Source organism: Poecilia mexicana, unplaced genomic scaffold (genome assembly GCF_051168715.1).
Source record: "Poecilia mexicana isolate PSO_F unplaced genomic scaffold, ASM5116871v1 scaffold_2, whole genome shotgun sequence".
In the NCBI taxonomy this organism is placed as follows: Eukaryota; Metazoa; Chordata; class Actinopteri; order Cyprinodontiformes; family Poeciliidae; genus Poecilia; species Poecilia mexicana.
Window position 1 is genome coordinate 19,773,259 of NW_028263371.1, and position 27,605 is coordinate 19,800,863.

Genomic DNA, 27,605 nt, shown 5'->3' on the forward strand with positions numbered 1-27,605 from the left:
TATATATATATATATATATATATATATATATATATATATATATATATATATATATATAATATAATTTATAAATAAATAAAAAAATAGGCTGCTTCTAAGCCTTAAGGGGTCGTGAAAATAGAGCAGAATGAGCACATGGTGTGTACATTTCTATTCTAATGATTATTGTTTGGAAACCACAGTTGCCCTGATCAGAAATGAGCTATGCGTATGTTAGCTTTACGTTTAACCGAAATGTAAATAATGAAACCAAAGAAACCCTTAGTCAAATAAGCACCAAAAAAAAAAAAAATCTTCCAAGGACTCCAAGCGTCAGGACGTCATTTCTCCGCCCGCTTCATACATATACATGAGCATAGCGCAGCAACGTACCCTTGCGTGATGACGCAACACGACAACTGCGGGTCCCGATTGCTGCAACCGCTTGTCAGTGTGACGAAGATTGGCACTCAGGTAAGCTGTCACTCAAAATCCCTCTTTTCCCGTTCCCTATCAATCAAACAATCTAGGCCGCACGCTAAAATGCCCCGGGGCAAAGAGCGAGAACCTGGGCGAAACAGCCGAGGCTGTTTTTTGAAATGAAGTCGAAGCGATAAAGCTACTGTGATAACATCCATCTGTCTATATGTCTCTATTTCTATATTTTTATATAAATATGTATATAAGGGAGGGGGGTCAGGAAAAATCTCGGGAGTTTTAGGGGCAGAGGAGGATTGTGCTGAAGTGAAGGGCCAGAGTTGTAGATTAGGCCCGGCAGTGTTAGCGCAGAGGGGAGGGGAGAAAAGACAAGGAGAAGGCAGCTGTCCCTGCATGATTGATTGACTGATGGGAAGGATTTGAGCTCAAAGCAAGCTACCGTCATGTGCTGCTAACGTTTCCTTGTTCTAATCTATTTTGAGTTGAAAACTAACAAGCACTTACTGTGTTATTTTTTATCGACCAAAGCCAAAATGAGATGTTTCATATCCCCTGGTCTTACGGCTTACTTCATATCAATCTGCAGCGGTCTTATTTTCCGTAGCCGCTTAGTAACGTCAGTTTTATTTTGCGATACATTTCTATACTTGACTAATAATTAGATCCACTTCAGTGTGTTAATATGATACTGTCGACGACTGTTGGACACTGCCGTTCAAGACTAGCAACTAGCTCACTATATTTAGCATTAGCTGGATCCGAATGTTTTGCATCAGACTTGCATCACAAGCTAACGCTAACGCGATGCTATCGCTACGGCACAGCTAAGAGAGCGAGTTAATTCAAACTTTACTGCTTACAATTTTAAATATGTGCACTCATGTTTGAAAGTAAAATTGTCCCAAGTAATTAAATGTATTCTGTGTACAAAATGTCTGTCGCTAACATCGGGTAAAGGCTACTTCATGGTGGGTGTGTTAACACGGCTGCACGCCAACGCTAACTATATAACTATGTTATTAGCTGAATTATTAAAGGTGTACAGAAATAAAGTGATGGACGCTACGCCTCGACGTTGTCTCACTTTCTCTTTTTTTTCCTCCACATTCCGCTTAGTTCTTGGAATCAGGGGGTTTTATTTAAACTTTTGATACTTTATCGCAGCAGTGTTCAAGGTTTTTGTATTTGGAAAATATATTTTATTACTAACTTGTAGCCTTTTTCCAGATATTTTTAACCAGCCTCTTTGGTTGAATTTCAGTGGTTTAACTGAGCTTGTGCATTGTGTAGGTTGGCCATCTGTCCCTGGTTTCTATAATGCCCCAGTGCTGGCAGTGATCGTGATGGCAGCCCAGGCGGTTTCTATAGACAAATACCCAAAGGGGGAGCAGCAGGTGGGTGCAAGAGAGACCTGAGTTTGAATACATGTATGTAAAAACTGTTGTTGACAAAACCTCTGTTAACATTGAACCAGCTTGCAATGTTCTAAACTTTAATTTTATGAGGTAGCGCCACACCATTTGGATATGTGTTGGCACGTAACCAGGAGCAGAGTTGCACAGTTTGTGCACATTTATGTTGTCAGCTCTTGGTGACACAATAAACATTCATTTAATTCAGAAGTGGGGGGGGGGGGAAGTGTTTGCCCCCTCAAAAGAACCCCACAGCAACATCCAAAAAAAAAAAACTGCAGTCTTCATCTGCCTCAGTTAAGGTCAGAGGTCATGCCTCCTCCATAAGAAAGAGACTGGACAAAAATGTCCTGCATGGCAGAGTTTTAAGATGAAAACCTTTGCTGAGTAAGAAGAACTTTGAGGTTCTTTTCAGTTTTTCAAGAGCACATGTTGCGCCGATGAGCGCTGTGCATACCCTAACCTCAACATGGCTATCCTGTGTGCAAGTTCTGTCCTTCGTTCTTTTGTCGCACGTCTTTCCCCATTCTGTCTGCCGTTTTCCTGTCAGATTACGGTCAGATAAAGGCTACTCGTGGCAAAAAATTCTTAAGAAGAAAACAAAAGAAAAGGAACGCATCTGATTCCTATGACAGATGAGCCAAAGTTGAACTCTTGGGAATGTGTGCGCCTGCCATGACAGCTGGCATAAAAGTAACACCGCATTTCAGAAAAAGAACTTTATGCCAACAGAAAATGCAGTGGTGGTAGAGTGATGATCTGGGCCCGTTTAGCTGCTTCAGGACCTGGAAGATTTGATAACTGAAACCATGAATTCTGCTGTCTGCCGTAACGTCCGGCCATTGTTTTACGACCTTATGATGAAACAAACTTGGGTTCTGCAGCAGAACAATGATCCAAAACACACCAGCTAGTCCACCTTGGAATGGCCAAAGAAGAACAAAATGAAGGCAAAATGCAGAGGCCCAGTCAAAGTCCTGATCCCATTAAGTACACTGAAGTGTGAGACTGTCTGGGGAAAACAGGTGAAAAGTTTCAAGTGTATGAATACTTTTGCACATAACTATCCCAAGAGTTCATGTTACGATTTCCGATTGATTGGAGTTAAAACAGGGACGGTATACATTCGCCTTTAAGGTGGAGATGCCCTGTATCAGTTTATGCTCCGAAGGGCCTGTGGCCCCTGGGCCAGCGGATATAATAACAGGACCCTGAAGTCGAGTTGTAGTATTGAGCTTCATCCTCCAGCTACTTTTGGTCTTCACATGATTTCAGTCTGTATTCTCTGCCTGTCTCAGGTTTTCTGTTCATTTGATTTGCTCTCATTTTGCTTAATCGTTGCAGATTCAGAGTGTGGTAGAGGTAGACTGCGACTCTGAGTCTAAATTTGAAGGGACATTGGTTGAAGTGTCCAACCCGGTACCCACCGAACCACAGACACCCATGGATGCTGACAAAGCATCTATATATCGGTAATAAAACCTTGTTTTTTACGTATTTTGTGACAGTGTTGTCTCTCAGTCCATATAACTTAGAGTAAATATCACTGCACCGTTTATGAAATGCTCCAAGGGTTTATGACATTTTGCTATTTTTTTTTTTTACATGAAACCCAATAACGGGTGCTAATAAACAAAGTGTAGCTCTGCATTGTAACTGTTGGTCAATATTCCACAGACATCCCCTGTTTCCCTTGTTGGCTCTGCTTTTTGAGAAGTGTGAGCAGTCCACACTAAGCTCCGAATGCATCACATCGGCCAGCTTTGACGTGGACATCGAGAACTTTGTCCGCTGTCAGGAGAAGGAGGGGAAGCCCTTCTTCAGTGAAGACCCTGAACTTGATAACTTGGTGAGTTTTAATAGTTTCTTTTTTTATTATTATTGTTTTGCAGAGAAATAAAAGGCAGAGCTCAGCTGCCTTTTCATGTTGTCAGTAAAATTTCACAACAGGCTTGTAAACTAAGACCTCACAGTGACACACAACACACCTGTTTTCCATTTTTATCTGTCTGTATATATATATATATATATATATATATATATATATATATATACGTTTGTGTGTGTCAGTGAGGTAGCCGCTACCCTGAGTGTTGTTTGAATAAACTCTGAGTCTGTTTCTAATTGTTTGACACCAGCAGGTTGTGTCACTGGTTTCACTGTAAAGGCACCAGTAGTTGTCTGTGTGACTCTGCTAACTTTCTTTTTTCTTCTATGCTATTATCTTTGTTAAAAGTGAATGTATGAACAGGGCCCGGTGGATAAAGTCTGGTTGGAGGTTCGATTGATCACCCCTTCTTTGTTTTCATATTTTCAACGTTAAGATGGTGAAAGCCATTCAAGTGCTACGGATCCATTTGCTGGAGCTGGAGAAGGTGAGTGACCTGTGTAAGGACTTTTGCAGCCGCTACATCGCCTGCCTCAAGACTAAGATGAACAGCGAGACTCTTCTGAGTGGAGATCCGGGAAGCCCGTACTCCCCGGTGCAAGGCCAGGCACAGAACTTCTCACCCACCAAGACTCAGGTGTGCAGTGTAGGCGCCCCATGCACCACCTTAGGCTTGCTACCACTGCAGCTCCACCACTTTCTTGTGTAAATCTTAGCAAAGCGTGTGTTTTAAAGCCAGCCATCTGAGTACGAACGATTTTGTGTGCGAATGCTTTCATTTCCAGACTCCAAGCTCCATCTCAGGCACCCTCAGCCCCCAGGGCCAAATTGTGGTGCCGGCTTCAGCCCTGCAACAAGGGAACGTTACTGTTACAGCTGTCAACCCCACCCAAGTAGTTACAGGTAAGACATGTTCCAGTTAGTTTGTTCTTTGCTTGTGGAATAAAACAGTTATAACAACACCAGAGGGGGAAATGTGCAGGTGAGGCACATTTTACTTTCTCCAAAGCTTCCCAGAAAAGCGTAACTGCAGCTACCAGCACTGATGGTGCACTGATCTTACTTCAGTGAGCTCTTGCAACTCTAGACTCCACCCAGAGCCTTGAGGTCAACCGGCCAGCCTAGGCAAAGACCAGAGCGGACAGAAGCTTCCCTGGCGAACAGTTTCCTTCTGTCTTTTAAGCTTTCTCAGTCAGTCGGTCAGTTTAAGTCCAGACTGAAAACTCATCTTTTCTCCCTGGCCTTCAACATCAATTAAAAAAAGGGGGGGGGGGGGGGAAGAGAAAAAGTGTGGATATCGGTACTTTACTGATTCCTTTTTTAGGAGGGGAGGATTCGCTGCTGCAGCTCAAATTAAATATGTCTTGGTTTTTATTCATATTAGTTTTTGGTATTTTCTACCAATTCTATAATTGTCTTATTAGTTTTGCCAAACTTAATATTATTTCCTGTTTTATCATATCTGCCTGCAAAGTCGTGATTTTTCTGAAGCACTTTGGTCAGCTGAGGTTGTTGTAAATGTGTTATAAATTATTGAAGAGCAGCATTGAGTGCTACCCAGATCTGAAGTCGAATTTTATTTCGACAAAGTTGTTATCATGGAGTGGAAAACAACTGAGAAAGACAAGAAAAAGAAAATGGAGTAGAGCATGAAACCATGACGACAAACGGGCAAAGAGATTCAAATAAACTAATTCATTTCAACCAATGTAAGAATGTGACAAGACTTTTAGGTAATTGCAAAAAATAAAAAATTGCAAATTTCTGTCGCGAAGCAGGTCTTAACTTTCATTTAGAATCGTCGGTAACACTTTATTTGAAGGGGGTGAATAAGACTGTCATGACACTGTCATAAACATGACATAACACTGTCATAAACATGACATAACACTGTCATAAACATGACATAACACTGTCATAAACATGACATAACACTGTCATAAACATGACATAACACTGTCATAAACATGACATAACACTGTCATAAACATGACATAACACCTGTCATGAACATGACATAACACTGTCATAAACATGACATAACACTGTCATAAACATGACATAACACTGTCATAAACATGACATAACACTGTCATAAACATGACATAACACTGTCATAAACATGACAACACTGTCATAAACATGACAACACTGTCATAAACATGACATAACACTGTCATAAACATGACATAACACCTGTCATGAACATGAATAAGCCTTCATGAATATTTATGACTGTTGTCATAAACCGTCATTCGGTAAATTATGACACTTTTAATACAAAGTTGACATTATTCAAAATGTCTTTGTTATGACAACTTGACATTAACCAATAAATCATTACTGTTTAAACTTTACCTTTAATAACATAAAGTTACCTAATTTTTAAAGTGCAATCAGTAATACTTTTATAACAAAAATATATCAGTAATGATTTCTTGGTTAATGTCAAGTTGTCATAGACATTTTGAATAATGTCAACTTTGTATTAAAAGTGTCATAATTTACCGAATGACGCTTTATGACAACAGTCATAAATATTCATGAAGGCTTATTCATGTTCATGACAGGTGTTATGTCATGTTTATGACAGTGTCATGACAGTCTTATTCACCCCCTTCAAATAAAGTGTTACCGAATGGTCTTAAATCTGAGTTGTAGAACCTGCAGGAACCTCGTTATAAATGCGGATACATCCAGGAAATACCTGGAGAATATTCATTACTACTCGGTCAACCAAGTGAAGCGCAGCTATTTCTGTGCAATGATTGGAGCTGTTGTAGCAGCCGGAACCGTTATGTGATCACTGACTTGTCAGCAGCACTGAGCAGAAAAAACATGTGACACTGAGTGGATACGTGTGTGTGTGTGTGTGTGTGTGTGTGTGTGTGTGTGTGTGTGTGTGTGTGTGTGTGTGTGTGTGTGTGTGTGTGTGTGTGTGTGTGCGTGCGCGCGGGTTTCTTTCAGGAAGTACAGTGTACCAGCCAGTAACAGTCGTCACTCCTCAGGGCCAGGTGGTGACTCAGGCCCTGTCTCCTGGGACAATACGTGTCCAAAACAATCAGGTACCGCTTCTCTGCTTCGTCGCTGTGAACTGGCTCTGCATTTCTAAGTCACGTCTTCTGGTGTTGGGCTGCACTCTGGCATTGCCTGAAAAGTGAAAGAAAAACTGAAATTGACAGATTCAAACAGTGTATGTGACTGGTGAGCTGAAAGTCTCATGGCTTATGCAGCAGCAGGGCAAATATTCCAAGCACAACAACAAATCTATTCCTGAATGTGTAAAAATGGCCTCCAAAAACCAATGTGAGACTTGAATCTGATGCATATCCCTTAAGCCAATCTGTTATGAAAACCTTCCTGTGGAATTCAATTAAAATGTAAATTTATTACATCCTTTGCACAGATGTAGCAAATTAGCTGACAGGGTGTGTCGGATAGCTTCGAATAGTTTCCCCTAATAAATGAAATTATCCCTATAAATTGGCACGGAAAAACATGAAACTATAAAAAAAAAACAGTTTCGTGCTCTAAAACGTTTGTGACAAAAGTTGAACACAGAGGGGGCAGAGAATGACTCAGCATGTCTGCTTAGCTTCAGCTACAGTTTCACCAGGACTTGAACCTCTTCAATCACGAGGACAACTCAACAAAAAATAAACGGGGCGTTCTACCCAAACACGCCACCAATGTCATGCGCTCTTGGCTCTTCCAGCATATTGGGGTAAGTAAATATCGATGACGCCGTGTGAACGGGCCACACCTCAACCTTTATTTATGAATGTCCTGCTCCTTCCTCCTGCAGCATCCTTATCCAACTGAAGATGAGAAGAAACAGATTGCCGGTCAAACAAATCTGACACTTCTACAAGTCAATAACTGGTTAGTTTTCCTTTGACTTATTTATTTTCACAGAATAAGTTTTTGTTTTATCAGAACACCAATGAGATTGACATTTCTTGTTTGTAACAAGTCCTAGGGGGGAAAAAAAGTTCCATAAAATCACAGCAAGCAACAATGTAGTGTTTTATTTTAAAATTAAAGTACAGCAGGGTTTGGAAGAAAGGAAAAAAAAAAAAAGAGAAATTTGACGAGATGTTAGGATCCTGTAAAACTACTTTGCATTTCTAGAGAAGCTGCAGTATGTAACTGGTTAAAAAAAAAAAAAAAAAAAAAGTTTTCTACATATTTGTTAAAACCGCCACCATGTTGAGACAGAAAATCTGTGAAAAATTGGATCCTCTCCCGGAGCTACTGCAGTGTTTTAACACGTCCAGAGGACCTCAAAGCTCTTCACTCGGTCATTTCACACTGTGAGCTCTTGGATTGTAGCCATTTGCAACCACTGACGGAGGCGCAGCTGCTGCGCCGTGGCACCACCTGTGACCATGAGGCGGGTGAAGTGTCTCGTCCAAGGACACATGGACAGACAAAGCAGGGATCGAACTGGCAGCCCACTGATTGTGTGGTGAGCTCCTACCAGCGTGGCTACCGTCACCCCAGTGCAGCGCGCCCAATCAAAAACACCCAATCTGAGCCGAGAGGAAGTGTCTTTGGGCTGTCAATTATGCTTGCGTACGTTCTGCTAAATGTGATGATGGCAGAGAAACAACTTGGAATCAGAAATCCTCTTAATGTCATTGTGCTCGGATAAAGCACGACGACATTTGAAAAATAACAACTCAAAACAACCAGGATGTTAAGAATAAGTAAATAAATGAATTAATTAGTAAAGATCAATTCTTTAGATGGATTTGCTGTGTTCAGGGCAACAACAACTCTCGCATAGAAACTGTTTTTAGTCTGTTTGTCCTCGTCTTGGCTCCTCCAGTGGCACATTTACTGTGTTGATGAAGTTTAGGGAGAACTACTTTAAAATCAGCATGGTTAAAATCACCTGCGGCCACATGCACTGCCTCTGTTGGTGGCTCTGCTGCTGCAGCAGGGAAACGGGGAGGATGTGACCTGACACCACTAACCCCCTGCTTCTGACTGATTGGTTGTTTCTGACTGAATTGTGTGTTTCTGTAGTGAGCACTGAGAGAAGGCAGAGGAGCATGATTTTTTTTTTTTCACAGATTATCTGTCTCATACCACGCTGTCATGACAGATGGCAGTTGTAACGAAAACATCTATTTTTTTATATGAAAGCTACATAATTAAGAACAGTAATAAGAGAGATTGGATTTGGGGAAATGTTCTGTTCTGATATATGTTACACCTATTTATTCGTTTGTCCTCCCAAAAAATAATCTACGGCAAATTCACAGCAGTTCTTCTTGGGAACACTATCTGCCTAAAATATGCGAAAGTCGATACAAAATCCAACGTGAAAAAGACCCCAGAACATCTGGTGTTTCCAGGTTCATAAACGCACGGAGACGGATCTTGCAGCCGATGTTGGATGCTAGCTCTTCTGAGTCCACCAAAGCCAAGAAGAAAACTCCACAGAATCGGCCACTGCAGCGTTTCTGGCCCGACTCCATTGCTGCTGGGGGAGGAACCCACCAGCAGGTTACCATGCCTGATGGTAAGTAGCAGCCTATCAGGACGAATCAACTATTCTATGTAAAGAGTCGGCGACTCTTTACATATAGTATAAATTGCACATTTCAAAGTTCAGGAAAAAGGTAGCTTTATTTTAGCTACAGGTGAAAGACGGTATTATTTTAACTGTATTGGCCATGATGAAGCCATGATGAAGCCATGATGAAGCTACGCTCCAAGTAGCTTCATGTTGGAGGGTAACATGGCTGTTAGCTGAGCAGATGAGCTCTGAGCCTATAGGAATGAAGGAGCGCACATACAGTTAGTCACAGCAACATTTCAGCCAATGGGATGGAGAAACACTAAAAGACGGGGTCAAGTCTGTCATCTGTGGAAGGAGAGCAAGTTGGCAGTATCCCGACCGATGCCCCAAGGAGTCACAGTTCCTACGAAGAGATGGAACTGAAGGAGATCCTAAAGTTAAAACATGAAGGGGGGTTCGTCTCATGTCATTTAAAGGACCAGTTATGGTGAAGCCACTGGGCCTTCAGTTTGGCATCCGTTCTAGCAGCTTCCTTCAGACGCCGCCATAGAAACGGTGATGCTTCTCTGCAGGTACAATGGTGACGATGAACATGGAGAGTCTGCAGAGCCTCACGTCAGACGGAGCCACCCTGGCAGTGCAGCAGGTCATGCTTGCAGGCCACAGCGAAGATGAGTCGGGCGACAGCGGGGAAGACGATGACGACGCAGACATGACCGTTCTGGGGCTCGACAACAGCGACTCGTTGCAGTAAAAGCCGACACACTGACCTACACATACTCAGAAGGCATGTGTAACACAGACACATTGGGTTTACACCGAGCACAAAAGCACAGAATGTCCATGGACAGTACTGTGCTCTTCCAGCTGACCTCAAGTCTGCGCTGCGTGTGTGTACTTCAGAAGTTTCACTTCAGAAACTGTTTTTTTAACAAGTTTATTCGTGTAGGCGAGTGCACTTTTTTGTATATTTAAGCTGAAAAGATGAAATCAAGCAGAAAATACGTGTTGAAAACACAAGAAACAAGTTTGTATGCTCCGTTATTAATAGACTTTCTTGTTTTTTTTTATTATTATTATTATTATTTTGCTCTTTGATCTCTTTTTTGGATGCCAACACATAAGTTGTATATGTAATGGTTTGTCTTCATTCTTTGCATGCTTGTGTTTTGAGTAGATGTACGCATTCTTCAGACCTGCTCTCCAGTGAGCAGAGGGGGAAAGGAAGAAAAAAAAAAGTAGATATGCTTATTTTTCTATACAAACATGACATTAGTGTTTTTTTGTTTTTCATCTTTGTGTTCTGTTTTGTAAGGAATGTTTATGTACAGATTCCTAAAAGCAGGCCTGTTTTTCAGGGTTCCTTAAAGTTTTCTAAAAAAAAAAAAAAACACTTGAATGGTGATGAACATTGCTATTTAAATTGATTTTTAAACTCAAAAGACCAAGTAACAAGGCCTTATTATGTTTTCCTTTCATAGACCTCTTGCCAAGAAGCACAAACAAAGTTGACCCTTTTGAAAAATTTATGAAGACACTAAACTGCAGAACAAAGTTGTAGTAAAAAGATCAACTTTGCACACGGCTCACAGATCGATATCTGAAGAAATAATCATGCAAAGTCAATTGGTTGTTGTGCTCATGTTTTTTTTTTTTATCCAACTCCAGTTTACCCATATTGTGTATACTATGCATTACGTATTTGAATCATTTCACAGTTGTACCCTTGGCATGACCATGTCAATTGCACAATCAAGAACACTATGCTAACTACACAATCACAGGGTGAGAGACTGAGATCTGTGGAAAGACGCTCCACAGCGGGTCACACCAACAAGCAGCAGAGGATGTTTGGGATGCGTTCAGCTTTTTGTTTCTTTGTGATGTTTCTACTGCATAGATTAAGGAAATTCGGTTCAAGAAGAACTGGAAGGAAAACGCCTTCGTTTGGTCTTCTGTCACTGTTCTGGTGAAGTATTCAAAATGTCTTCATTAAGCTGTCGTTACGCCACGAATTGGGGTGGCAGTTGTCTGAATCATGGTAAGCCTGTACTGAACATTAGTTTTTATCAGTCTTGTTAGACACTTGGCCCATGTGACCGCACACAGCTGTTCCTCATTTGGGTTTGTTCACCATGATCTTGTCTGTTTTTCCTTAGAGCTTTCTATTTTGGAATAAAGAATGCCCAACTCTCCCCTGTTTGTCGCATCCATATGTTCACCTTGAAGCAGACGTTTCTGTCCCGCTTCAGAGAGTTTTAAACTGGTTTGATGTGAATCTTTTGGAAGCCAGGATGTTGGTCGAACTTTGGTTTTCAGTTATATGTTGTAGTTGCCTCTTCTCTCTGAAAGAAAGAAATGCAAAGTGTTTATGACGACCTAGACACGTTTCACATCGACACAGATTTCATCTGCAGCACTGAAGCAGCTGGTTTCAGTTGTTTTTGTTTGTTGTTGAACTCGGGCTGAGAAGATGGAACATTTCTTTCCTCGCGTCATGTTGTTTTGTTTTGGGGTTTTAAGATGTTTAATCTAAAAAATGTCATTTCTACCTAAACACGGTACTGTAACGTTTGGACAGGAATGCACAAATGAGCAGACCGAATGAAAAATTAATTTCTGGCAAATTAGTAAAAATGGATAAGTTGGTTGTTTCCTGGTCCTGCTGCAGCTTTTAATAGGTAATTTAGGAATGAATCGACGACACCCAGCTGTGATTTCATCTAGCTTTAGACTGAGTTGTTTGGTTTGGAAAGGTCTCCAATGAGGCTTAATAAATACACCTTTTGTTAAGTTTGGGCACCCGTATTATTCTTTATTTTTATTTCCAAGTCGTTGGGTGTTTGGAACAGCTGGTTCAGTTGACACATCTAATAACTGATGGACACAGTAACACTTCAGTATTGGTATGAAGTTTATCGGACTAAGAAAAAATGGGCAATATGATTAAAACAAATTTAGACGGGTGCAAAAAATCTGGGTACCCTTACCATTTTGTTGATTTGAATACCCTTAACTACTTATCATTGATTTATTGAAACACAGAATTGGTTTGGTAACCTCATTAAGCTTTGAACTAGACAGGTGTGTCCAATCATGAGAGAAGCTATTTAAGTTGGTCGAATCTCCTCTGAAGAGGAGGCGTCACGGGGACCTCAAAACAAAACCACTCTCAAATGATCTGGAAACACAGATTGTTCAACAAAAAGTTACCTTGGAGATTTAACCTGTCAGTTCCACTGTGAGGAACGTAGTAAGGAAATGGAAGACCACAGGGACCGTTGTTAACCCCAGAAGTGGGTTTAAGTTCTGGGCTTAACAGCACATATGTCAAAAAATATGTTTTTTTTTAATAAACGCTACTACGTACTACAGCTCTAAGGTGCAAATTCAAGACTAATCCTAAAACAGACTGAATTGTCATACATACTCACTTCCATCTGTAGGCGGATCCAGCTGAGTGCCTTTGTAATGCTAGTGTAAACTCCTGGTTTGTTCCTCTCAGCACAGCCAACCCCCCAACTAGTCACTCCAACAAGCTTCCACACGGAAGAGTCTTCACATGCAAGCGGGCCCCCGCTGTCCCCCTGTGCAAATGTACATGCAAAAATAGATGCAAGCCTCTTATTCAAATAGTACTCTGCTATTCCTGCTGATACTCCTAGTATGACTTTAACTACGAAAAAATGTAATAAAGATCTTTCACAGCAATGAAAATGGTTTTACAAAGACAGCAATGCACAAGTCATACTCTTTAATCTTTTTGCATGTTCTGTTTTTTGTTTTTTTTAGGTTTTAGTGGCTCTAGTGGCCTTTATTTGAAAGTGGTCAGACAGAAAAGTAGATAATGAGAGAGGGGGAAGACATGCAGGAAAAGCCCTGATGTTTTTAACTGTACCCAGAGAGAACCCACCATGCACAGGGAGAAGGTGCAAACTCCATGCAGAAAGACCCCGGGCTGGGAATCGAACCCATGACCAGTAGGTGGCACTGGCCCACTGTGCACATCCCACTCCAGTAGTGATTATAAGGACTTAATATCACTTCTATGCTGCTTGGCTCCAGCAGCATAACAGTGGCTCAAAGTGTCCCCTGCTCTGGTCTAACATTTAATAAACTGTCTTTATTTATAATTCCTGACTCAGGTTACTCTAGTCAGGACTGTCCTGATTCCAGAGTCCACTCCACACAGAATCTGAGAGCTCCGAGTCGCGCTGAAAGTCCTTCAGGTGCAGAGCACCGTCTGGAATCTGACCACAAAGCCCAGTCTCTGTGAAGCATGGCGCACAAGAGGAAGAAAGGTTTCTGTTCCTACTCATCAGCAGGGCCAGTCCGTCCATTTTCTAGCAGTTAGCAAATGTTGGAGAGGAAAATCCCAGGTAAAGGTATCTGTAGTCCACGTCTGCGATGCCGAGCTAGAACCTCTTCTCTCGAGCCTCTTTTGCGGTGACTCACTCTTTTAGTGAAGATCAGTGGTTCTTCACCTGGGTTCGACCGAACCCCAGGGGTTCGGTGGAGCCTCTGCCGCGGAGGTAAAGACACACTGTGTAAAGTCGTGATGACGCCCCGCTTTGCTGCAGAGGATCACGTTACATTGCTGAGCCAATCAGAGCTGCGGAGGAGCCCTGATTGAAGGAGCTCCACTCTCAGCATGGATTTGAACTTGTGTCTTTAATTACTTCAGCAAAGCTCAGTTTTTACCAAATTCTGTAGCTTTCGGTGTACTTCTAAATCTGCTCCTTAGTCGCATCTTTTCGGGCCTGCTACTGCCTCTAGTGGCGTGGAGGTGGTAACACAACTAATATAATTATATTAATAATACCACAAAGTCTTTATTATTTATTATTAATTTTTCATTCTCTTAAGAATGTAGAGCTAATTAAATGATCTAAACAAGACCTTAAAGTGGTTCCAGTTTCTCTCGATGGCCAACCTGTTGAAACTGTGGCAAATTTTAAATACCTTGGGTCGTTCCTCGACACTCAGCTCAACTTTGCTGAAAACACTGAGTATATTTTGAAGAACTGTTCTCAGAGACTCTACGTTTTAAGAAGACTTAGTGATCTACATCTTGAATTTAGGGGTGGGGCGTCATATTTTATTTATCACTACAGAAGGGTTCAGTGAATGCGCATGTGAAACTGGTGGGTTCTGTACCTCAAAAAAGGTTAAGAACCACTGGGCTAGAGATATGCTAAGGATCGGTGCTACAAGGATCGGTAATTAATACATAGAAATAGTATGTCTAATAGCTCTTCATGGTATTTACACATAAAATCAAACAAGGCAGAGAGCACCAAAACACAGAAGCAGCCACTTGCGGCGGCGTGGAAATGGTGCATAAGAAGAAAGCAATATGATTTTTGTAATTCTGCTGTTTTCCATGTTAAAAGGAAACAAGCCGTACCTGACAGGAGTCAATTCCTCCTTCCAGATATCCTGCACATATCATCCAGGAAGAGATTAGGCCTTTGTAAACATCTGCCTGGTTGCAGGTCTTGGTAGAGATGAGCGGTATCGTAGCCGAGCGTAGAACCACACTGGACTCTCCTAGAAACATTAGTTAAAAAAAATGAAAAGCAAATATTTAGACAGACATTTATCATAATATTCAAATTTAACATTATGTAGGAGACTGGATTGACAAATTACACAGACTTACCGTCTTCTTCTGTGGCTCCCCAACCAGATATCCAGCACATCCTACCTTCTGTAAACTCCTCTCCATAGTTAGGCAAACAAATGGGTTCCACAAAGCCTACGGAAAACGTGCATGTCTCAGAGAATTTGACGATATTTACCGTATGTTCATCTCACATTTGGATTAAAACTGATACTCTGATACTCATCAGTCTATCTGTCCTTGGATTAAACACAGCATCCCCAGAAGGATGCAACTTATTGCAACCAGCGGAGAAAATTGAAGGAAGAAAATAGGATTTTATTGACAGTTTATCCTCCCATAATGTGAGCAGAGTTAAATATTCTTCAATAATCCTTATTTATTGACGGTTTGCGAAACACTGTTTGACTGAAAATCAGCAAATACGCTCCCACCCGTAGTCTAAAGGATGTTATTGGTTTGATAAATATTTCTTTGATATTCTGTGGTTATACCAAATCATTTTCTACCGACGCTGTTATCACGGTTGCCTAGAGACTCATTACTCATTTATTTAGAATATTTGAACGAGAGGATAAATTTTGAGTTATTACAAGTTGTGAGAACAAATAGATGAAATTCTGAAAGTGTGTGCTCTTCACTTACAGCAGTAAAAATCCCCCATACTGATGTCTCGGTATTTTACCCACAGCTTTCTTTAAGAAAATGTTGGCTGTCATAGAGTTCGATTTGATTAAAATGAAACTCGTCTCTCTTAGTTTCCCTCCCAGCCTCCATATCTTAAGACAACAATTATCAAACAACTGTTTGAAGTAGAAGAAGGAGAACTGATTTGAACCTGAACTGCCATGAATAAATTAGAAGAAAGCATGAATTCATAAGCATAAGCAGATTTGGTCTAAGTAATAGTACCATCAAAAACAAGCGGCTCCTGTAGCCTCATCAGTGCAATGTCGTAATCCAGTCCTTTTGGCCAGTACTGAGCGTGGCGTATGATTCTCCTTACAGCCAGAGAATGGGCGCCATGGATCAGCTGTTCTGTCAGCCCCACATGAACCGTCCACAGGGAAGAGTTTTCAAATCTGGCCACAGACAAAAAGACAAACGAGACATTAGATTCAAATTCTGAATTACTACAAAGCCCAGCCTGTGGGAACACGGTCACTCTGAAGTGGAGCCGAGCCGATTTGGGCTGCTGAGGTAAAACCGGTGGAAAAGGGGGCAGCTGCTTTTTGCTGGCCAGCACGCTTTTAATAAGGACAATGAAAGGACAGCATGGTTACTTTATTTTACTTATTTTCATACTATGTATGTAAAGAAGGACTTGGGTCATTTAATGTATTTTTAATGCACCAGACACAGACCTGCAGCCCAGGGGCGGATCTAGATGGGGGCCAACGGGGTACCAAAGAAATTATACTAAATAAATGTCTTATGTTAATACTCAGTGGTGATTTTTTTAAATCTTCACAATTTTACTTTAACAATGAATTAAATATTCTAGTGCTGCACATTTAGCTGCTGTATGGAGATAAGATCACACTTTCCATCTGCCAGGGATCTGCAAACTGGATCTCTGGAGACACAAGTGGCTCTTTGGCCCACTTATTATATCAAATGATGAGATACTGCTCTGTTTTTGTTTCAAGAAGCACTGACTATCTTGGCCCTCGTGGTGAATTTGTTCTAGAACCAGCCTCCAAACCTAACTCCTTTTTTGTATAAATTATTCTAGTAATATTATTTAAAATACTAGAATGTTCATATAACTTTTATACTTTTGGCTAAGGACACATTTTGAATATTAATCAGGTGTTATGATCAGTTACTTAGTATTTGAGCAGTTTATCAAATACTTTTTACACTTGCTTTCTTAAACGTGTTTAAAGTATCATACTCTGATAAGAGTACAGTTTGGGGTACTCTAACCGACCTCCATGCATGAATGATTGCTCTATGGATCACTTTTTAAAGACAAAAAACATAAAAAAAATGTCTATTACTGCAGCGGACGTCCCACCCCATGAGAGGAGGGCGACGCGCCACGGTGGGCATCCCTTAGTTTCACTCCATATCAATCCTATTCAGAACTGTGTTATTTAAACACCTCTTAAAGTGAATATTTTGACTAAGTTTGATGTATTTCAGTCCAGCTTGGTAGTAAACTGTTACCTAACATGATGAGTAAATTCTATTCATTGCTTACAGGCATCCAGAGTCCTGCTGTTAGCTTTTCTAATCTTGAATGTTCAGTGAGACATTTTTCCAATTAATCAGCCTTGAAAGAATTTCAGAGAGAGGTTTGATTGTCTGACTTACCCATACACACAATGAGCTGCAGTGAGAATCCAGCTTGATGTTATGATGGAGCCTCCACAAATATGTTCCCTCTGGAAGTGGAGACTGACCTGCCAGGGAAACTGACCTGGTTTGGAGACATTACCCCCCACAATTCGAGCCTTGTACTGAGGCCTAGAACCACACTCTGAGAAAAGATGCAGGACAACAACTATCAGACGATCAATTTAAAAGTCAAATATATTTTGTTAATGATCTACAATCAAATTGATGAAAAAGGTATTTCAATTCACCATTTTCAATATGTTATGAATTTTTTGTCATCTGCATGCCTAACTTACTAGGCTCTCTTCGAAGCTAATTGTCGCCTATATATATATATATATATATATATATATATATACATATACACACACACACACACACACAATAGGGCTTAGGGCTTTTTGTCCTCTAACAGAGGGGAACCACCAATTTTGGACGTGTGCGTGTGAATCATGACTCCACCCAGAAAAATATCAGTTCAAATTTAAGATTAAAAGCCTCAAATTAATATGACATTCATGCTCATGGTGAGTGGAAGTCCTGGTCATAAACTGTACTTCTCAAGCTTCACGTTAAATACTGTTAGTAAAAAAATAAATGAAGTCAGATTGAATGTGTTCTCTCACCAATACATTTCAGAGAGGTCACCATGCCTGAGCTGCACTGCTTCTTACTGCAAAGACACAGCCAGGGTCATATAACATACAAGCACATATAAACAAGTTCCATCAATTATTAGGTAGATCCAGAGCAGAACTTATGTACACTAGAAATGTAGTTAAAGTATGAGATGGCGCACACACAATAACCTAGATAATTTTTGAATTTATTTTAGTACGATACTCCCAGTGAGGAAAAAACAATTTCACACATCAGAGTTTAAATGTATTCCTTCCAGATGTGCAGGGGATCATCAGATAACATTCTTATACCAAGTGAGAGATATGACTTCTTCTTTGTCACAGCAAATTAAACACATTGTGTCTGTTGATGATTTTTAAATGATCTGTTATTCTTTTGAGGTTCTGTCAGCTCCAGAGGTCTTTTTTTTAGTTTTTGGTCTTTTGTCAGACAGGAAAGTGGGATAAAACTGTTTGTCTTTAACAAACTTCATCACCAGTGTTTCTCAACCTTTTGTGAGCCAGCGCCCTCTAGCCACCATGTAGGCTACTTGCACTGAATATTATTTTATGATTAATATTACTATCATTATTGTTGCTGTCTTGAGTTGTACTGTTGTTTCTGTATTTATCGTCAAAAATCCTTAAAAGAGAAACACACTACTGAATTATTAGTTTCCAAAGAACAAAAAAGCCATGTGAACAGAAATTATTTTTAAAGGTGTCTAAGAAAAATGCAATGAACATTCAACTTAAAATTGGTAGCCCTATCAGCAGCCAATCAGAGTGGGAAAAAATCTTGCTCTGATGTTACTAAATCTTGCACAAAATGGCCAGATAAGATAAATCACTTAGCAATACCAGTTTTAACTTTGAAACTTTGTAAAAAGGCTGTGCTCTGCAACATTAAAACATGGATAGAACCTCAACTACATTATCATAATCAGTTTCTGGTGCAGCTCTGTGCTGCCTTCAGGAGAATGGGACATATCCATAAAACTTCGCCCACATGGCATTTGCTGTGCAAACCAGAGCTTTCAGTGGAAAAACAAAAGTTGCAATATCCTTTTAGTGCCATATAAATATGGAACCATGGATGATATTTTTCAATAGACCTTTCTATTGATTTTTAGGTTAATAGTTTTACTGAACAGAAGTTGCAAAGAATGAAGCTGGTTCTTAGTCAAATCCAAGTGAGTCAAACTGAAAGTGTCATTTAGTCACTTAACATCGTGACATTAACACTGACATGAAAAATAATATTGAAGAAATAAATATATAAAATAAAATCTAATTAAAAACATACATAAATGATAAGTTCCTTACAGTTATTGTCTGTAAAATATATTTATTCTTAGTACCAGACATGGTCCCAACAAACCCATGCCACAATATTATTTTACCTTTTATCTGAAAATAGTGACTGTTTGTTCTTGCCATACAGTCCTCTGCATAAATTATTGCTCAAAAGGTCTTGCCATACAAGTTTATTCATCTGTATTTAGTTTAGTTTCTTAGTTCATTCTTATTCATAGAGAGACAGGCTCATCCAAACTGCTGCAAAAAGTTTTCTTTTTTATTCTCTCGGTCAAAAAGAATTTGCTTATTCTGCATAAACTTCCCTCACCTGTGATGATGAAATGTCGCATACCTGAAGGTTGCAGCACTCTGAAGCTTAATGACCTCTGCCTGGCTGTAGTTGATGGAAATTAGGTTGGTTTGAAGGTCCTGCTCGATGGAGGTCAGTGAGATGAAGGAGGACAGCACATGCCTAGTAACATATTTTCAAACACACTTATAAAAATATAGGTATGTACAAGGAACTATTTATTTTACTGTAAAATGACATAGCTTCCGAAGGTTGTTTGTTGTGCTTTTGATAAATGTTGACATTGAAGTCATTCAGAGCAAAAATCTGTTCACTATGCTACACCTTAAATGGTTCCTCAATCATAGGTAGATTATTACAGCAGGAATTAAGTCCTCCTGTCCTCCTCTGGCACCAAATACCCTTTCAAAATAATTTTCAGTAGGTTATGGTGGCAGAAGGTTGGAGTATCTCTGCTTTCTTTGAGATTTTTTCAGTTTTTCAAATAGTCATTCCTGCTTTTTTTTGTAAGAAAATAGCTTTTTTTGACGGCTACTCCTTCTTGTTTTGGATTCTGTCTGGTTGGAGTGAAACAGGGAGTGAAACATAATACCACAGCTGAAGCCAGAAATCCCAGAGGAGTTGAAAAGGAGGCATTGTGGACAGTGTTGTAGTCAAGACCACCTAATCCGAGACCAAGACAAGACCAAGACTTTTAGGGTCCGAGACCAAGACTGAGGGAAGTTGAGACTGAGTCAAAACCAAGACCAGCCCCCCGTGCTAAATGACATGATGGAACGTGAAATATGATCAAAATTGGTTCTCAAATTGACCTGAAAGATTCACATTCCCATAAAAACACATAGATATGAAATACTTAGAGCTGAAATAAATTTAACCAATATTAAAAGCAGAACAAAGTCCAATCTCCATGTCACAATCCGCGGTGGTCTCGTGTCATCCCTAAAAAGATAACACCCTGGGTGTTTGCCCATATTGCCCATGTCAGAAACCATAACTATCTGCACCATTAAACAGCACTGGAGTTAACGCACTAACTGTAAACAATGCTCAACTATGAACACTGACTAAGGAGCAACAAGCAAGAAGTAACCAAGCAAAAGGCGGTCACCATGACTGTACTCACCCTCTCTCCCGCTGCATGAAGCCAGGCAGCACAGTGTTGTAATGTCACCATGACAGGTAACATAAACAATCAAAGAGCAATGTGCATGCAGTTCTTGGGTTTTAATTATTTGCGAGTTAAATAAATATCAATGTATATAATTAAATAAAATAATAATAGCTACTGCAGTGTAGGCAGAGCACTACAAGAAGAAAGAACGGCTCTCAGTGAGGCTCCAGTCTGATATTCTTAGTAAAGAGCTGTTCAGAAGAATCGGATCATTCGTGAATTGACATTCACGAACGATTTGCACTATTTTGCAGACTGTAATAATACCAATAGCAGCAAAACAATGTGGTTATATTTAAATTGTAACCACTTTGTGAGATATGAATGAAATAAATGTTACAATAAAATTAACCGTTTTTCCAACAGTTACAGTGCATACTAATGAGACGCCACCACTCAGCACCTGTAACAGTGGTATATTGATCTTTGAAATCTATATTAAATATTCAACTTGTTGGTCTTGTGTTTAATCGTGTATTGATTCTAATTTCTTTGTTCATGTCAGGTCATTTAAGTTAAATGACAAACTATTTTCTGCCTTCACTGTCTGTGGAGCTTAACAGAATAACAGGCTAAAGCTTCAGATTAAAATATTAACCTAACTCTAAGCAGAAAAAGAAATATGTTTCAAAATTAGCAATTAATATTAAAAAAGAAGAAAGCAAGAAGACCTTGAGTATCCCAGTTGCTTGCAGGCAGAGATCCCTAGCTGGATGTTCCATTCCTCAGAGCACACTGTCCTCCACTCTCCTCTCTTTTGAACCTGCAGAACTGAGCTCCTGCCACTCAGACGTACTAATGAACAGAGAGATCACAAACAGAACAGTTAGTAAAATGTTATCTGTATGTTTGTTTAGACAAATCTCAATTTTAACTTAACCTTCCTGCATTAGGGCGATGCTCAGGAGGAGCACAGGAAATTTCACAGTTGGACAGCAGGGAAAGAAGAAGTGCTCTCATCAGACCGTCATTTTCCAAAACCACACAAAAAACCCTGCCGGATCACGCACAGAGAAAAAAAAAAAAAAACCTAACCCATCCTGACCCATGATTTAACAGCTTTTTGGTCTGACATTTTTTGTCTTTATTGAGGTGCATACAGACAGAATATAACTTCAGACTGTTTTATTGCCATCTTTGGGGTATCTGACTTTTGCTCCGCTCTTCCTTTGCCTGTATAACAGGCCATCTCTTTTGGGATGGATGTCATTCTCACAGAGTAGAAGTCTGCCTCACCTCAATCTTTTAAGTACTGGCTGAATAACATGGTTTCCTGTTTATACCTCAAAAGAATATGCTACACTCTCAGTGATTATGTTTCCAGACATGTTAGCCTCAATGTTTACATCCGCAAACACTGAGCACTACTTCTTTTTATGGCGGTTGGCAGAACACTGAGAACACTGACGCTATTGCGCCCACTTCTGCGCATGTGGGAAACTTTCAGGTCGTTTGCCCGTTCAGACTGCAGAACACATGCAGGTCGCATATGTGTGGCAGTGTGAACGGCCCTGCAAAAAAAAATCCGATTTGACAAAAAAAATTGGAATTGAGTCACTTCAGGCTGTCTCTGTTAGCTTACAAAACATTGAACTGCCTTTTGTCACAGTCGCCTGGCAACCTCTCAACCAATAGAATGAAAGAGTTGTAGTGGGTGTGTTTGTTTCCTTCTAGCAGGTGTGCCTGTGTGGCTACTATCACCTGCACCACCCACTGGATGTAGGGAGAAACAACGATGTCAGCTTTCTGCTTCGTAGTACACTAAATATCCGCCAGCAGTGTGCTGCTGCTCGCTAACAGCTACTGATATTAGGCAGAATTTTGTTAACCCAACCAATGACAACAGTCACAACATAATATCTATCTAAGATGTTTGTTGCCACAAAAATCCACCATCCACACGTTAGACTATCAAACTCCTACGTCACAGTGGATACTGCTATTCTTTCAACCTCAGTTGGTCTTTCAATCTGCATTTTCATGATTATTCTGCATGAGGGACAGTAAAATGTTGACAAATAGGACAGCATGAATGCTCATATGAGGGAATTCTACAAAGTTAAAGTCTCAATACCATCCAGTACTCCACTGTTGGATTTTCTTAAACTAAATTTAGAATTGGTATGTGCATGTATGATCTATGCAGTTCACAAATGGATGGGATCATGAAGAAGGGACATCATGTGAATATTAACATTTAAAGACATTGGGTGCTAATAGGTATATTGATCTGTTGTAAAAAGCTACAAAATTTGATTGACGTCATAGAGGTAAAAAGTCAGTTATACAAAATACAAAAACAAATTATGTAAACTTTTAACTTTGAAGAAAGTTGGAAAAAAAAGAATATCTAATAAATTTTCATTAATTGTCTTCAAAATTTAGAAGCCATGCTAGTAATCCTTGCTTACCTAAAATAGAAAATGTTTGGTCTGATTTTACACCAGACAGTGAAGGAAATAAAGTACAGTATGTAAATCTGGTTTCAGCTGCAGAGACATGAAATGTGTCTTGATACCAGTGCATCTCACCACAACCAAGCTCATCTTCATGGTTTTCACAATCCATTGTTCCATCACACTGAGCCATAGTACTGACACACTGGGATGATGAACCACAGCGAAACTTTCCCACACAGCTTAGACCCACTGTAGATGAAGAGATGAAAAATGTGTGCAGGGTAATAATGGATAATCATTTCTTTTGAGATTAAAAAGACAGTTAATTCTCAAAAACCCTTAGAACTAAAACTGGAACAATCTTGCATAGAGGAGTGGGCCACAATTCCTCCACAGCACTGGAGGACTCATTGCAAATGCTTGATTGCAGTTGCCTAATCTGTTATTTGCTCCTTTAATAAACACCGTCATTTAAAAACTGCATTTTGTGTTTACTTGTGTTGTTTTTCACTAATATAATTGGTTTGATGTACCGAAACACTGAAAGGTGACAAACCTCCAAAAAAAAAAGAAAAAAAAAGAAAGGACATCAAGAAGGGGTCAAACAGTTGTTCACAACACTAATGAACTGATGATAACCCTGGAACAGAAAAAATACTTTCCGTACAACAACTGTGCATTAGGTTCTTGTGGTTGAGTCAGTCATTGCCAGGTCCACAGAGGTAACACAAAGCTGGGCTCCTTACCTCCGAGACCAATCCCGAGAACAAGAAACATCATCAAGATGAGGCTTGAAGCGATCAGCAGTTCAAATCGATGAAGAATGAATCTGTTTTTCCATCCCTTAACCAAGTCATTGTCTGCTAATAAAAAAAACACAATAACATTTTGAATATTTAGCTGAACCCCTGATTTTTCCCAGTATTTTGTATTTTCTGATAATCAGAATATGTTTTTCATATTCACAAAGGCTGACATGCGAAATGGATTGTGCCTACGATAGAAGAATGTTGTCCATCTTTGAAGTGTGTAGATGTTGGAGCAATTGTAGTGTGATCCAAATACATAAAAAGTGCTGAAATCCCACTTTACTGAAGTTTCACAAATCTCACACTTTGGTTTCAAATATTCTGCTATTAGAGCAGAATAATCTAGTCAGGTTGTAGCTTTTTTTTAACTAGAGTTGAAAGATGCAGAGGTTGTGAAAAAATAGGTGGAATCGCCCTTTAGCCATTTCCCAAATCAGAAGCTGCAATCGGAAACTAACTTCAGCTTTGTGTCTCTCAGCCTGATATCGTCATCTGGGACATTTCTAGACCATAGGAAACATTGTAAATCGTTCTTTATGCCTCCACCACCACTACCGGCTTTGCAGAAACTGTACAAACACGCATTTTTACCCAAAAAGACAAGTTTTTCAGGATCTCCAGAAACTAAATCGGGATCTCGAGCATATCTCTATATGTAAGATATACCACCCACATCTGCAATTTTACAGAAATTGGATCAGAAATAAGGGTGTTACAACCATTTTTGGGAGAGATTCATGCTTATCCTGCATCAGAACAGTATGGTTTTGTGGACATCACTCAAAGGATAGTAATGGCACAACAAGCAAGTTAAGACTTTTGCCACTAGAAGTAGAGTTGTTATTTGCCAAACTGCCATGATTAACAGGAAGTGTGTTCATATTGAAAACATCAACATATCTCACCATGAACAAAAGGCTGAACTTTTGTGACTGGCATGGTTGGACTGGGTGCAGCTTGAGAATGAAGCCCTTCTGGGTTGCCTGGATCTTTCTCTGGTTGAAAATCTGCAATAAAGCTGCCAAGGGGACTGACAATAAGAGTGTTGGGGGTTTCTACCGGGGGGAAATCTTCTTCCGTAACCGAAACCACTTCGATCTTTGAGCTGTCTGAACCTCCACCTATCTCTGTCGTCAGTTCCTAAATGAAAGTTATGTAAAGTTAATTTATTTAAACATCCAACTGATCAACATACAGTTAACCCAAAATCATTTTATGACCATGACAGATTTAAAAATTCACACAGCCACACAAATGCGGCCTGTATGCGTTCTGCAGTCTGAACGGGCAAACGACCTGAAAGTGTCCCGCATGCGCAGTAGAGGGCGCAATAGCGTCAGCGTTCTAAGTGTTCTACCAACCGCCATAAAAAGAAGAAGAAGTGCTCAGTGTTTGCGGAAGTAAACATGGAGGCTAACGGCGGAGCTTAGCTTACATATTTGAAGTTGCTGTCCAACCGGAGCAGCATATTAACTTAATCCTCTTTATATTCCGTCATAGTTGTTTTTCTTCCCACTTACGCGTATCAGGACACAGAATTTGTTGAGTATCAGTGACGTTCAGTTCGGATGAATGCGGCCTGGACGGTAGGTCACATTTGAATCGGATACGTATCGGATATGGGTCATATTCGAAAAGAATCCGACCTGTTCTGTTCAGACTGTCATGAAACGATCAGATACAGGTCGCATTACATCGAAAAAAATCGGAATCGGATCTCTTTAGGCTGCAGTGTGATCGCACCCTAAGTTTATTCCACTTGGCGTCGCTCTTGTTCTACGTTTCACAGAAATCTTTAGCCAGCTAGCAACGTATAGAGAACGTCTCGACGCGTGACGTCATTACCGCTTCTACTTGTCACAACAGAGCAGCGGATGACAAACAGCCCGGTAGCAGTCGCCTTTCTCTGCATTTGATCGTGGCACTTGTTAATGGTAGAAAGTACCGGAATGGCGACTGCAAGAAAAAGCAACTGGTACCGGACTGGTCCATCATCCGCCGCACTATTGTTACAAGCGTAGTGAGCATGAAGTCAGTGTAGCTTAGTCTAGCACCGAATGTCAGCCATGACGAGGAACGACGGCAGGCGGGACTTCCTTCAGAGGTCCCTCACTCTGTGGGCTGCACTAATATTATACTGTCTTATCACGGTGGGGGCCACGAGAATGAGACCTCTGTCCTGCTGGTGCTTCAGATTTCTAGTGGGAGTGTGAGCACACCCTTTGTACACATACACATAGGGGCCCGGTTGTTACACTTCCTTAAAATTATTTCACTTGAAGCTGCAGTATGTAACTTTTTTATTTATTAAAACTTTTACTATAAAAGATAAGAGAGAGAAGATAAGGTTAGTTCAGTGCTCAGCAGAAAGCCAACATGTAATGAACATGATTATGCTCTCTGAACACTTTTTACGATGCAGGCCTGTGCTGTTAGCATCTCTTCTTCTGTCGGTCGACACATATGCCAGCCACAACAACTGGAGAGGAGTTAGCGAGAAAGGGTGGTCCTTCAATCCATGTGGTACTACTCAGCAGTCCTGCTGGTACAGATCGAGACCCCTTGGTCAGCTGGGTTGGCGCCGCACATTTTCTGTGCGTACGCACGCTTTATTCACGAGGCCCCAGGTCTGTCAGCGATGCACTTCACTGACAGACTTCATTCATAAGTTCATCATTCTAATTTTCAGCCTTTGTTTATGTTCGGATTTACAGCATCTGAATTTTTCTGGTGCCAAATTACACGTCTCGCATCAATGTCATAAAAGTCAGATAAAATGCGACATGACTGTTCAGGCTGGAAACACTTTGAAAACAATCATACAACTTAGTACCACGTAACTGGGTCATTTTGATTGTCAATAAAAAGTGGGATATATGTCACATATTGGGGAGGGGGGAAAAAGGTAATTTGGGTCCCATTTGCCTTGTGTGTGAAAATAGCCTGTGTCTAGATGCCTAAATGCATTGAGTTTCTGCAATGGGATAGGCTAACCTGTTCTGAGTGCAAATAAGAAGTTAGGTGTCACTAATAAAAGAGGCACATGGTGAATATTGAAACTATTTTTAAAATTATTTTATGAAGTCCAGTATCTTCTTATCTTCATTTGTTCTAAATTTCTCATGTATATTTTCTTGAAATATTATCCAGGAAACAGAAATGAACACAAATAAAGTTACAAAAATACAAAACACACATGAAAATTACTTCAGAATTGCCAAATGCACCATTTGTTTACATAAATTCTAAAATAAATACTTGTACAAACATTTAATTTGATCATTTTTCAGTTTTTGTCCCTTACTGTTGTAGTTGATATATCAGTGGTGTTGGCAGCAGGATCTGTGAAGAGACATGGGGTAGGGGGTCAATGGATGGGTAAAGGATAATGGAAAAACAAGAATCAGCAAAGAAAAATACAGTATGAAGTAATTCTACGAAACTGTAGTTTACAAATTAAACATACCTGTTTCTGCAATACTCATTATGTCATTGTTGATATGCTATTTAGTTTTATCTGATAAAATGAAGTCCAACCACACCGTACTTTCAATGACAATGTGCTCCCGTTTTTGTTTTCTATTTCCTTTGCTCTCCGTCTTCTGTCGTGTCTCCGGTTAGAAAGAGACACCTGAGTAGCTTGGCTCTCAGGTCTGTGGCTCAGGTTGCAGACTCCCTCCCACTTGTTGCATTGGATTACAAATGGCCATGTCCCAGAAATCTAGAGGATTGATCTCTTGGTTATTTGCAAGTACTGACAGTTTTCCTTTTCTAATTCTGT

At 40.1% G+C, this 27,605-nt stretch overlaps 2 protein-coding genes across 2 annotated transcripts; one reads left to right on the plus strand and one right to left on the minus strand.

The window, feature by feature from the left end:
• The first annotated feature begins 37 nt into the window (after positions 1 to 37).
• Positions 38 to 11,442, plus strand: pknox1.1 (pbx/knotted 1 homeobox 1.1). The gene is made up of 11 exons (XM_014968387.2): positions 38 to 453; positions 1,708 to 1,811; positions 3,174 to 3,301; positions 3,507 to 3,678; positions 4,154 to 4,354; positions 4,503 to 4,620; positions 6,685 to 6,782; positions 7,313 to 7,441; positions 7,523 to 7,599; positions 9,081 to 9,247; positions 9,820 to 11,442. Exons 2-11 carry the CDS (start codon positions 1,761 to 1,763, stop codon positions 9,999 to 10,001), a joined length of 1,323 nt encoding a protein of 440 aa, XP_014823873.2. The 5' UTR covers positions 38 to 453; positions 1,708 to 1,760; the 3' UTR covers positions 10,002 to 11,442.
• On the minus strand, positions 10,760 to 27,443 carry tmprss3a (transmembrane serine protease 3a). Its single transcript, XM_014968388.2, has 14 exons — positions 27,291 to 27,443; positions 27,129 to 27,166; positions 24,730 to 24,964; positions 23,762 to 23,875; positions 23,148 to 23,264; positions 21,288 to 21,411; positions 19,485 to 19,604; positions 17,840 to 17,886; positions 17,190 to 17,355; positions 15,783 to 15,952; positions 14,910 to 15,005; positions 14,655 to 14,797; positions 12,682 to 12,834; positions 10,760 to 11,592 (listed from the first exon to the last, which is right to left on the minus strand). The coding sequence occupies exons 1-14, from the start codon at positions 27,307 to 27,309 to the stop codon at positions 11,563 to 11,565; spliced, it is 1,572 nt and encodes a 523-aa protein (XP_014823874.2). The 5' UTR covers positions 27,310 to 27,443; the 3' UTR covers positions 10,760 to 11,562.
• Positions 27,444 to 27,605: the final 162 nt, after the last annotated feature.